The following is a 12,160-nucleotide window of genomic DNA, read 5'->3' on the forward strand; positions in this document are numbered from 1 at the left end:
TTTAAAAAAATTAAAAATTAAAAAGAAATTAAAAAGAAAAAAAGCACCTCCTATGTTCCAGGCTCCAAGTCAACTTCCCTTTCATATCTCGTATTTTATTCAATCCTCAAGACAACCTTCAAAGCATCAAATATGATGCTGGTTTTGTATAAGAGGAAACCTGGTGTTCAGAACAGTTGACTTGCCGAAGACTATGGAGCTCACAACTGGCAGAGATGAGATTTGAACCGAGGTGGTTCAAAGGTGTGCTTTTCTTCAAATTCAAGAGATACAATGACTATGGCTGTGTGGCCATAGTCCTGATCATCAACGTGACTGGATTAAGAGATGCCCAGCAGATTAGTAAAGCAGACTTCTAGGTATATCTGGGTGAGTTATACAGGTGTGACATTGCCAAATATATCTGGCTCCTAGCTCTTTCTTCTTCGGCGCTTTCTGGAAGCCGTGAAGTGAGCAGCTTTCCTCTACCATGGCCTTCTGCCTTGATGCTTCTGTCTTGGAGCCTGCCTACCATGAACCCTCTGAAACTTGAGCCAAATTAAACCTCTTCTCCTTTAGGTTGTGAGTGACGGGCATTTTCTTCCTGCAATGGGAAAGCTGATCAGTATAGGCTGTCACACTGACCCACGTTACCTGTCCCATGGGCCAATCAAGAGATCTGTCATCATTCAAGGCCCTTCACTTAGGGACACGGGACAAAGATGCCCCTCTTGGCATCAGACTGAAAGGTTAAATCTGGGTCCACTGAGCGGGAGTCCTGCTACATGTTGCCATCTTGCCCAGAGAGACAGAATAAAGTCCAGTAGGGAGCCCAGATTGTCCCAGCTGTGCTTCTGGATCACCAGGTGGCTCAGGTCTCTGTTTATAATAATGACAGGATACCCGCTACCCTGTGGCCTTTGGTGTAAAATTGGAGCATTGGGCATCTTGACCATAAAGCTCTTCTTAGCATTGACCTTTCCCAGGTCTATTAAAGTCTATGAGTCTGAAGGCAGCTTCACATGGGAAAGGCAAGAAAGCACTGTGGTTGGCTGTCAGACAGACATACACTCAAATCCTCATGGGGACCAGGTGACCTTGAGCCACTGCGTTACCCTCTGAGCCTCAGCGGCTTCATCTACAAAGTGCATCTGTTCTAACAACGCAGTCTTCTCACCCCAGAGCTGGCATACAGTGGGCATGTGTGACGGACAGCTCCTAGCCAGCAGCCAGCCCAGGAAAGCCTCCCTATAAGCCTACTCACCTCCCCTCCATTGACATAGTCGAGCACAAAGTAGAGCTTCTCAGGGGTCTGGAAGGAGTAGCGCAGGCCCACGAGGAACGGATGCTGCACGTTCTTCAGCAGCACATTGCGCTCTGCCATGATGTGGCTCTGCTGTAGAGCCACACAGACAGGGGACCGTGTCACTGCCCACCACAACCCCTTTCATCCCAGTACAACACCACATGGCCTTGATGGTGGGGGCTGCCCTGCCCAGGACTTTCTCATCCTCCTGCTCAAGCACCCACAGTGGCTCCCTATTGCCCTCAAAGCCAAGACCGAGTTCCTTGCTAGTAATCAGGGGCCAGAGTGGTCAGGCTCATCCCCAGCCACTCCTTGTCAGTATAGTTTCAGCCCCTGGATCAGAAATTCCTGTTCCTAGGGGAAGAAACAAAGCAAATCTGATGATTATATAAACGAGTCCCAAGGGAAATCTGTAGGAAAAAAAGCACCACGTGCTATCCACATTCATGCATTTGTTCATGTTTGGAATGCTACTGTCAAGGCCAGCTGCGAGACCACCGCCTCCTACCCTCATGACGTCCTCATTAGCATTAGTCACTCTCCTGAGTCCTGTGACTTGACATTCAGTCCTAATGGGGGTGGAAGGGGTTAGAGGTTAAAGGGACTCAGTAGGTGGAGGCATCTAGAAATCCAGCTGGCCTTGGTTTGAAGGGCATTTGGCGAGTACAAAGTGTGCACATGGGGAGTCTGGCACCTTGACAGGACAGAAAACATGTCCTTCATGCAGCCTTGTATTTCCCACAGAAAGGCAGAAGCCCTCTAAGTGAGGCACTGGGCCTTCCTCCCTCGAGAAGGAGTAGCCTCCTGAGTACCCACTGGAACTCCTGCTGTGACCACTTCTGCACCCAGCTCTGTGGGCCCCTTGGAGGGGGGACCATTTTTGGAAGCCACACACGGTTGGACAGTTTTCGTTTTGTTTCTTTTTGTCTTTTTGAGACAGGGTCTCACTCTGTAGTTCAGGCTGGCCTTGAGCTCACTTTGTAGCCCAGGCTAGCCTCAAACTCACAACAATCCTCCTGCCTCAGCCTCCTGAGTGCTGGGATTACAGGCATGTGCCACCATGCTCAGCTTGGAGAGCTTTTTGAAGGAGCAGAAGTGTCTGTGCCTAAACTCTGTTACCTCTTTGTTCTTTAAAATGGACTTTTTCTGCAGCACCTTCACGGCATAGAAGGTCCCGTCAGACTTGCGCTTGGCCAGCAGGACCTGAGCAGAAGCACAGAGGCAAGACCCTAAGGGTGACTGCTTGCATTATGCAGGAATGTGAGCTCTCTCTTTGCATGTACAAATGGTATGCAGCAAGCAGAGGAGGCTGGAGAAGGGCAAACCCACTCTCTCCTCTCAACTCACCTTCCCATAGTTCCCTTTACCAATGACTTTGAGGAAGTCGAAGTCTGTGGGACAGGCACTGGGGGAAGAGAGCAGAAGAACATAGATCAGCGTTTGCAGGCTCCTGAGTGCAAATCTAGGCTTCTTTTCGGCTGGGATTGGGAAATGCAGGCAGCCTTCTAGAGGCTACATCTCCACCACCCTGAAGAACTCATCCTCCCAGCCCAGAGAGGCCTGTAAGACTTGCTCTTCCCCTCAGGGAGCTCACAGTCCAGGTGACAACAGGCAAGCAGAGGATAACAGCTCTCCGCATAGAAAGCTCCCTGCTCCAATCCTGAGAATGGCCTGTGGCTGGGAAGTTGCTAAAAGTGCAGGAGTTGAAGGGGAAATAGGCAAAAGGCTGTTTGTATTCCAGGAAAAAGACTCAGCGTGAGCAATGGCTGGGGCATTAGTAGGTTATGAAGCTGGGGGAAGGGCCCCAAGCCCAGGTGACGGAGAGACTTAACCACCATATGAGAGGCTTTGCGTTATATTCCCAAGGCAAGGGGAGCAAGCTCTGAGGGAAGCCGGGTAGGAAAGTCACTGACAGACCAGAACTCACTTTGGGTTGGCTGAAGGACCCAGGTTGATGTTCCCATTGGCCCTGGAAGGCTGAAGACATTTTTTAAAAAGAGGTGATTAATTGGCCTCCTGTCTTTCCCCAGCCCAGGCCTGGTCTATTCTCCAGCATCTCATCTGTCTTCACAACCAGCTCTATAACTCTTCCGCCCCATCTACTTCTTGAAGTCCTCAATCAAATCTCTCCCCAATTTACTCTCCACCTCTGTGAGCCACTGTGATCTCTGTTGGCTCCTGGTCCTGGTCTAGGACAGCCTATGGGATTGGCCAGTGTCTCCTCGGATTTACTCAGCCTTGGAAGAAAGTGAGCCCCCTGGTGCCACGTGAGAGACCAAGCACTACTCACCTGTGGGCTAGGAATCCCACCTGGGCTGGAGGCCATTCTGTAGTCACAATCAGGTGGGCCCTGAGGGTGCAGGGACAGGAGGTGAGAGCGAGCCCTGTTCCAGTGATTCAGGCATGGCTACCCTCTCCTGCCTCCCCAACCCTGAACCCCGGCCTCACCTTGAGCAGCTCCTATGCCCCAGGTTAGTGACCCCTGCATAGATGGACAAGAGGTAGAGGCTCCTGGACCCAGCCTTTATCACTAAACATCTCAGGAGGGATGGAGCGGGAAGTCAGGAGTAGTGTGGCCCAGGCTGGGTCTTTCGAAGGGCTGGGCTCAGGCAGGGCAGTAAGACCCGTGAGCCACATCAGCTCCATAACCAGGGCAGGAAGGAACCTTGCGGGCCTAAAGTCTGAAGCCATTCCTCCACATCACAGGTGGGTACCAGAGGTCTAGAAAAGAGCTTGCTGGGGTTCCAGTTTGGGAGGGGTAGGCTGTAATCACCCGACTTCCCTATAGACTGTCGGCCACCCCCAATTCCCATGGGCAGGGTCCCAAGCTGGGCTCTGTGCTGACTGTAATTTTACCACGAGGACTTCTACTCAGCGCCCAGGAACAGCAGCTGCCCCAGGGGTCTGGACGGGAGCCAAAGAGAGCCCCGAGACCGGCCAGTATCTATCCGAGGTCAGGCAGCAGAGGGAGTGACCAGCTGGCCTATGCAGCCAGCAGTGCTGCGTCTTCCTTGCCCTTGTCGTCTGAAGGGTGTCTAGGCCCTGGTTTAGGATGCTCAGGACCCCACAGCCTCTGCACTCCCCACTTGGAAGGTCAAGGCTAAGAGCAAGATCTCACCCGAGAGCTCAGTTGCTCACATGCCTGCTGAATTGCACAACCCAGGACACAGCTTTGGCCCACTGTGGGCCTCAGGCAGCGGCCTGGCCTCAATGAGCAGATATCATTGATTGTTACACGGCCACCCTACGGCCTTCTGTGGAGCTAGGAAAGTGACCACAGGGGAAGGGCGGGAATCCTGCAGCCAGATGCCTCTAAGAGGCCCAGCCCCGAGGAAGCAAGCTGCACAAGTGCAAAGGAGGGAGTACAGCTGCGCTGGCTCCCGTAGGCAGCCTGCACCCCACCGGGGCTGACCCTGCTGGCTCCTGGGTTAGGCACAGACCTTACCAGCCCCACATACCTGTGCGGCCTGAGGAAAAGCCCGCGGGGAACGCAGCAGCGGAGCCAAGGACAGGCAGCAGACAAGAGCCTCTCTCTGTTCTCCCAACAAGAGCTGAAGTGTCAGTGCCTGGTGCCGGCCCGGCCCAGCACAGAGCTCACAACTCCCAGCGGTGGTGGCTGCAGCGAGGGGGCTGGCTGATGTCACACGGGATCCGGCAGAGCTTAAGATGGGACAGGAGACCTCTGTTTCCTTGGAGACACCATTGCCCCCTGGGAGAATGGGAGAGGAGGGTGGGCAACAGCTCAGGAGAGTCTGGACCCTAGGGCTTGTTAGAATGAGTGGGATCATGTGGGTCCGGGTGTGTGTTGTGTGTGTATGCAAGCATTTTGTGCACAGATGTATTTCAGTGTGTTTATGATGCATAAATGTGGTCTTGTATTTCATGCATTTGTCATGTGTGTGTGTGTTATTGTATCTATGCATTAACGTGCCCACATTCATGCATGTATGCCTGCATGTGTCTGTACATCACTGTGCTTCTCCACGTGTATGATGTGGAAGTTTTTCAGTGTGAGAGTGTATGCCAGGTATATTTTATGTAGGTTAGCACGTTTATATCAGGGTGTCTATCTGCAGATGAGTATGAGTGTGTGCTCTTATGTGCATGTTTGTATAATCGCACGTGTTTGTATAGGCACATCATTCAAGTGTCTGTGTCCACACCGGTGTACAGCAATAAATTTCCCTGTGCGTGCATGCTTGTGTGCACACGCATGTGGGGGGCCTGTCTCTAAGAACACACTTCCTAGGTGCTGCATAGACCCTGGGGCAGAAGCAGCATGCACTGGGGCTTGGACACGGACTGCTGAAAGCACTCCATTCCCAAGAACCAACAGGGGGCTGGGTTTCAGAGAAAGCTGGACTTGGGGCTCAGGCCAGCTGGCCTTGGTCTTTGACTACTGAGCACTTGGCCTTTTGGGCCTTCCCTGTTGGCCCCTCAAGGGCCCTGGCCCACTGTCCATGGAGCAGGCCTGGTTGGCCCACAGCTCTCCTGCTACACAGGGGACAGTGTGGGGCATCCCGCCTCACAAAGGCCTTGCTGTCTGAAGAACAATTAGTTTGCAAAGGGACCCTTCGTTTCCCTAAGCACTCATGAAGGGTGAGAAGGCATTCTGGGGAAGGAAGGAAGGGAGGAAGGGCGGAAGGAAGGGATGAAGGGAGAGAGGGAGGGAGGGAGGAAGGAAGGAAGGAAGGAAGCAAGGAAGGAGGTGACAGGCCTAACAGCCCCAGCCCTCTTCTAGAACTTTCTGCATGGTCACAGGCTACAATTTGCTGCAGGCTCTGAAATGCAGGGAACCCGGAAGTGTTGGTCCAAGAAAAATGGAGTAAACAGTGTCAAAGCCCTTCATCTTTCCACAAAACAACAGTGTTGAACCAGTACACAGATGTTCTGGATGTCATGTTGACAAAACACATACCCAGAGAGCAAGGACATTTCTTTGCAATAACAAGCACTGCTTGTAAGAGTAAAGTAACCATGGTAATAAGTGCAGTGTTCCCCCTCAGGGCGCTTCTGAATTCCCTGCAGCTATGAGGGCTCCTGCTTTTCACCTAATACCCCTGTTGCTCAGGGGTATTGAGATGCTGCCCCATTTCTCTGTTTTTTTTTTTTTTTTTTTTTGGTTTTTCTCTGGTACCGGGAACCGAACTCATGACCTTGCGCTTGCCAGGCAGGCGCTTTGCTGCTGAGCTAAATCCCCAGCCCCATCTCTGTTCTTTTCAGTTAAACTCCTCAAGGGTTGTCTGGACTCATCATCTCTACTCCTTTTCTTTTTATCTTTTGAGCCCATTCCAAGCGGGGCTCCATCCCAACACTCCAATGCATCTGTGGATGGTGGCCCACAGGTGCCAAAGCCAGACAGAAACAGGCCATCCTCGCCTCCCCATCTTTTTTTTTCTTCTTGTTTATGTGTGTGTGTGTGTGTGTGTGTATGTGTGTGTGTGTGTGTGTGTGTGTGTTTTACTGGGGATTGAACCCAGAACCTGAGCTACATTTGAACTCCTTTTTAGCTTTTACTTTATATTTTAAATTTTTTTTGAGATAAGGTCTCATTATGTATTCCAGGGTGGCCTTCAACTCGTTATGTAGCCCAGGCTGGCCTCAAACTATGGTGATACTCTTGCCTCAGCCTCCTGAGTGGTGGGATTATAGGCATGTGCTACCATGCCTGGGCTTACTTTTCAGTTTTGAGATAAGGTCTCATAAGTCACAAAATTGTCCAGGCTGGGTTTGAACTTGTAATCCTCCTGCCTCATCCTCCCAGAGCGCTGGGACTACAGGCACGTACCACCATGCCCAGCTCGGTGAAGGCTTTGGCACACTTATTTGACCCACTTGGCTTTGGGAGCTCCTAGTGCTCCTTGTGGGTCACTGACTACTTCATCTCTTATACTGGATACTCTCCTCTTTTCATCCTTCAACCTTGGCTCAATCCTTGGATCTCTGTACTTAGTAGATCAAAACCAGTTTTATGGCTTAACCAACTATATTTGACAGTCCCAGGTTTATTTCTTTTTTTATTTTTATTTTTATTTTATTTTATTTTTGCCTTTTTGAGACAGAGTCTTGCTATGTAGTTCAGGCTGGCCTTGAGCTCACTTTGTAGCCCAGGCTGGTCTCAAACTTGCAACGATCCTCCTGCCTCAGCCTCCCGAGTGCTGGGATTACAGGTGTGCACCACCATGCCCGGCCCCAGATTTATTTCTTTAGTTCTGATTCTCCCTGGAGTTCTGGCCTTACCTATCTGCTTTGTGACAATTTGCTCTACATCTACAAGCATCTCAGCCTTAACATATCCAAAACAAAAGCCTTGACCCCATTCCTTCCCCTCTGCCCCAGCCTGTTCCCGCTTGGCCACCTCACTATAAGCTACTCAAAACTTCAAGCTAGCAGCTTGGAATTCTTTCTTTTTTTTTATTTTAAAGAGAGTAGTAAAAAAAGAAACCATAGCAAAATGCCAACATCATAGACATAAACGAAACAAAGTAAGAACATTAAAAATGACATAGGGTTTCAAAACAAAATGATAGAAATTAACAGTGGTTGTTATAGTACATATTGTTATCTTCAGCTAAATTGTTCAGATTACCAGGTGTAAGAATGGAAGACTAGGGGCTGGGGATTTAGCTCACTGGCACAGCGCCTGCCTGGCAAGTGCGAGGTCTTGAGTTCAATTCCTGGTACTGGAAAAAAATTAAAATAAATAAATAGATAAAAAAGAATGGAAGACTGTTCAAACCGTTAAAGAGAATTTTAAAATATTATTAAAAAAACATTAGAGACAGTACAGAGTTTCACTAGACAAGATGGCAGGAATTCACCAATGGTTGTTCTATTGCATATTGTTGTCTTCAAATCAGTTGCTCAGATTACCAGATATAAGCATGCAAAATTGATCAAAATATAAAAAATTTTAATCATTATCTGTTCCCTTTGGCTGGGCATGGTATAATCCTATAATCCTAGCACTTGGGAGGCTGAGGCAGGAGGATCACTGTGAGTTTGAGACCAGCCTGGGCTACAAAGTGAGCTCAAGGCCAGCCTGAGCTGCACAGCGAGACCCTGTCTCAAAAAGACAAAAACAAAAAACATACAAAAACAAAACAAACAAAAAAACTGTTCCCTTCAACAAACCACCAGACATCAGCAGTACAGTTATCCCAGCTATATATTCATTCTTGAAACTACACTTTCACTCCACCTCTACTCCATCATGAAATACTATTCAATCTATCTGGAAAAGAAAACCAGCATGTGGAGGAGAAATCTGCACTCCCACGTTTACTGCAGCACTGTTCGTAACCGTCAAGATAGGGAACTGATCTCTGTATCCATCAGTGCATGAATAGATAAAGCAACTGTGGTATATGTAAGCAATGGAATATTACTCAGTATTAAAGGATGGAATGCTAGGCTTTGCTGCAACTTGGATAAACTTGGAGAACACTGCATTCAGTGAAATAAAAAAGATAAATACTACATGATCTCACTCATTGGTGGAATCTAAAAAATTTGACCTCATAGGAGTAGAGAGTAGACTAGTGGCTTCAGAGGCTGAAAAAGGCAAGGCGCACAAAGGAGATTTTTTTTTTGTCTTTTTGAGACAGGGTCTGGTGCAGTTCAGGCTGGCCATGAGCTCACTTTGTAGCCCAGGCTGGTCTCAAACTCAGTGATCCTCCTGCCTCAGCCTCCCAAGTGCTGGGGTTACAGGCGTGCACCACCACGCCTGGCTCCAAGGAGAATGATTAACAAGTAAAAAGTTACAGATAGGGGAAATAAGTTCAGGTCTTTTTTTTTTTTTTTTGGTCTTTTTGAGACAAGGTCTCACTATGCAGTTCAGGCTGGCCTTGAGCTCACTTTGTAGCCCAGGCTGGTCTTAAACTTGCAAAGATCCTCCTGCCTCAGCCTCCTGAGTGGCATGTGTCACCATGCCCCACTGCAAGTTCTGTTCTTTTATTGCAGAGTAAAGTGACTATGTTCCTAAATAACTAGAGAAGATTTTGAGTATTTTTACCATGGAGAACTAATCCATGTTTGAGGTGATATGTAAAACATCATGGTTTGGTCACTACACAATGTATACATGCATGAAATATACTACAAATATGTATGATTTTCATGTGTCGATTAAAAACAAAATAATTACATAAAATCTGCGGAGCCCGCTGCCACTTACCACCATTGCTGTAGCCCCCGTCACTACTTGTCATTGTTTCTCTCTGTATTCCCTTCACTCTTCCCTCTATCTTTTTTTATTTTGATTTTGGTCTTTTTGAGACAGGGTCTCACTATGTAGCTCAGTCTCACTATGCAGCTCAGGCTGGCCTTGAACTCACTTTGTAGGCCAAGCTGGCCTAGAACTCACAGTGATTCTCCTACAGGAATGTGCCACCACGCCCGGCCTTCCCTTTCTGTCTTCACCTGATACTACACAATCTTTCACCATCAATAGTCTTTCAAAATGTAAATGAGATCATGTGCTTCTATTGCTCAAAACTCCATCACATTTGTCATTTGTAGCAACAGGGATGGAGGACATTATGTAAGTGACTGTCCCCAGGGCATCCGCCCTCTTCCTCCGTCCCACCCAGCTCCCTGGCTTGCTCAGGCTGTGGCCCAACGCACAAAGCACCCTCTCACCTCTGTCCCCTTGTGCTTATTTTCCCTCTGCTTGAAAAGCTCTTCCCTGGGCCTATCCATGGCTGTTTTTCACTGACATGACACAAGTTTCTGCTTCGGTGTCACCTCTTGGAGAGGCCTGTGCTTATTACAGACAACAGTTTTCCTGGTTTGTTTGGGACGTAGGGTTCTCAGTGCTAAAACCAGTACGATCCTGGGCAAATGAAGGTGGTTGGTCAAACTTTAAAATATTCCTGCTCACTCCCTAGGCACCTTTGTACTGTGTATTTTCTTTTTCTTTCTTTCTTTCTTTCTTTCTTTCTTTCTTTCTTTCTTTCTTTCTTTCTTTCTTTCTTTTTTCTTTCTTTCTTTCTTTCTTTCTTTCTTTCTTTCTTTCTTTCTTTCTTTCTTCTCTCTCCTTTCCTTTTTTTAGCTGACATATTTATCAAAACTTTCTTTTTTAATTATAATTACTGGCATAGCCGGGTGTAGTGGCGCATGCCTGTAATCCCAGCACTCGGGAGGCTGAGACAGGGGGATCAATCTAAGTTTGAGACCAGGCTGGGCTACAAAGTGAGCTCAAGACCAGCCTGAACCACATAGCGAGACCCTGCCTCAAAAAGACAAAAAATTAAAAAAAAATTACTGGCACATATTAATTTAACAAAATATTGGTGTCTTTGTGACATTTTCATACATGCATATAATTTACCTTCTCTTACCTCTTCTCTCTTCTCCCTATACTTTACTTTGTAGAACTTATCACTCTCTGGCACTGTGCTACTATTTAAACACTTTTATTTACTGTCCCAAACTAGATCATCAGCTCCAAGGAAAACGAAGATTTTTTTTTTGTTCGCTATTGAACCCTCTGTACCTAGAATGGGCTGGGAATATTTTAGGTATTCAGAACATACCTAACTAATGAGACCAAGTAATAAATTTATAAATTACATATAAAATGGATATTATGAGGCTGGGGATATAGCTCAGTGGCACAGCACCTGCCTGGCAAGTGCAAGGTCCTGAGTTCGATTCCTGGTTCCAAAAATAAATACATAAATAAAACGGAAATTAAAATCAAAAGTTGTATATTAGCCTACGCAAATCAAAAGAGAAACATATATCAGAAGAAATATCAAGCAAAAAAAAAAAAAAAAAGCAAATTTCAAGATGGTAGGTGCACTAGGGGTATCCATTTTGTAAAAGTAAAAAAAAACAGCAACATGTACACGTACATTTGTATGTGCACACACACAGAGATACACAAACACACACAGACACACAAAAGGCAGGAGGCCATGACACTAAGTTGTTGGGTTAGGTTATTTTTATTTTTGAGCTATTAAGATTTTTCTTCTCGGTACTGGGAATCAAACTCAGGACCTTGTGCTTGCCAGGCAGGTACTTATGCCACTGAGCTATATCCCCGGCCCTATTTCTGAGCTATTGTGTAAAATTTCTCATGAGGTTGCTGTTCACTTAGCGTCTAAGTATAAAGTACTGGTGGGAGCTCTGACATGCTCATTACCCGCCATCACCTTAATTATAATCCCCACGCCTGAGCAGCCCTCAGTTCCTAAGGCTTCCTTTTCTCTTGCACCATGGTCTGTCGTTTCCTGATCCGTATCCTTCTCCTGACTCTTTGACCTACAGGGGCCCCTGTGAACTCTGAGGGGGTTGCCCTCATCCCTTCTAAAGTCCTCAAGCTTGTCCCTCCCCTAAGTGACCAAGCCTAGGTCTGCCTTCCCATCCCACCACTCTGTGCACCTGTTCACATCTGCCTGGGCTGCAGGATGCGGTGGGGGAGGAGCACCACGTTCTCCCTCCTTAGAACATTCCCTCAGCTCACTGGGTCTGCTTGCTCACCCTTCCATGGGCCCTCATCTGCCTTCCTTGGAAGCCTTGCCGGACACCCTAGTCCTTGTACCTGCCTCTGCTGTTGCACCTGTCTCTCCTCCACCGTAGTCCAAGTATTTACCTGCCTGACTGGCTCAAGGACCAGCATAGTCTTATTTTTTTCCTCAACTTCAAAGAAGTTTAGGAAGCATCATATCTTTGCTTTAAGGAGGAGGAAACAGACTTGGAGAGGGGAAGTGACTTGATCAAAACAGATCAGCTGTTTAATTCAAGCTATTTGGGAAGCTGAGGCAGAAAGACAACAAGCCAGGCATGGTGGCGCACGCCTGTAATCCCAGCACTTGGGAGGCTGAGGCAGGAGGATCATTGCAAGTTGGAGACCAGCCTGGGCTACAA

The 12,160-nt window shown here is 47.7% G+C and overlaps 1 protein-coding gene across 3 annotated transcripts in view; it reads right to left on the minus strand.

The window, feature by feature from the left end:
* Sgk2 (serum/glucocorticoid regulated kinase 2) overlaps nucleotides 1–12,160 on the minus strand; it is a 44,176-nt gene that overhangs the window by 14,593 nt on the left and 17,423 nt on the right. For all 3 annotated transcript variants that reach the window (XR_001235575.1, XM_013518253.1, XM_005392499.2), the window contains exons 3-8: nucleotides 4,744–4,994; nucleotides 3,576–3,635; nucleotides 3,213–3,262; nucleotides 2,633–2,690; nucleotides 2,405–2,488; nucleotides 1,244–1,375 (exon numbers count right to left, since the gene is read on the minus strand). Coding sequence is in view for 2 of the 3 variants with exons in the window: in XM_013518253.1 (XP_013373707.1) it covers nucleotides 1,244–1,375; nucleotides 2,405–2,488; nucleotides 2,633–2,690; nucleotides 3,213–3,262; nucleotides 3,576–3,635; nucleotides 4,744–4,994 (635 nt within the window). In the remaining variant the exon portion in view is untranslated. The remainder of the gene's footprint in view (nucleotides 1–1,243; nucleotides 1,376–2,404; nucleotides 2,489–2,632; nucleotides 2,691–3,212; nucleotides 3,263–3,575; nucleotides 3,636–4,743; nucleotides 4,995–12,160) is intronic.

Source organism: Chinchilla lanigera, unplaced genomic scaffold (genome assembly GCF_000276665.1).
Source record: "Chinchilla lanigera isolate Chin_1 unplaced genomic scaffold, ChiLan1.0 scaffold00044, whole genome shotgun sequence".
Lineage (NCBI taxonomy): Eukaryota > Metazoa > Chordata > Mammalia > Rodentia > Chinchillidae > Chinchilla > Chinchilla lanigera.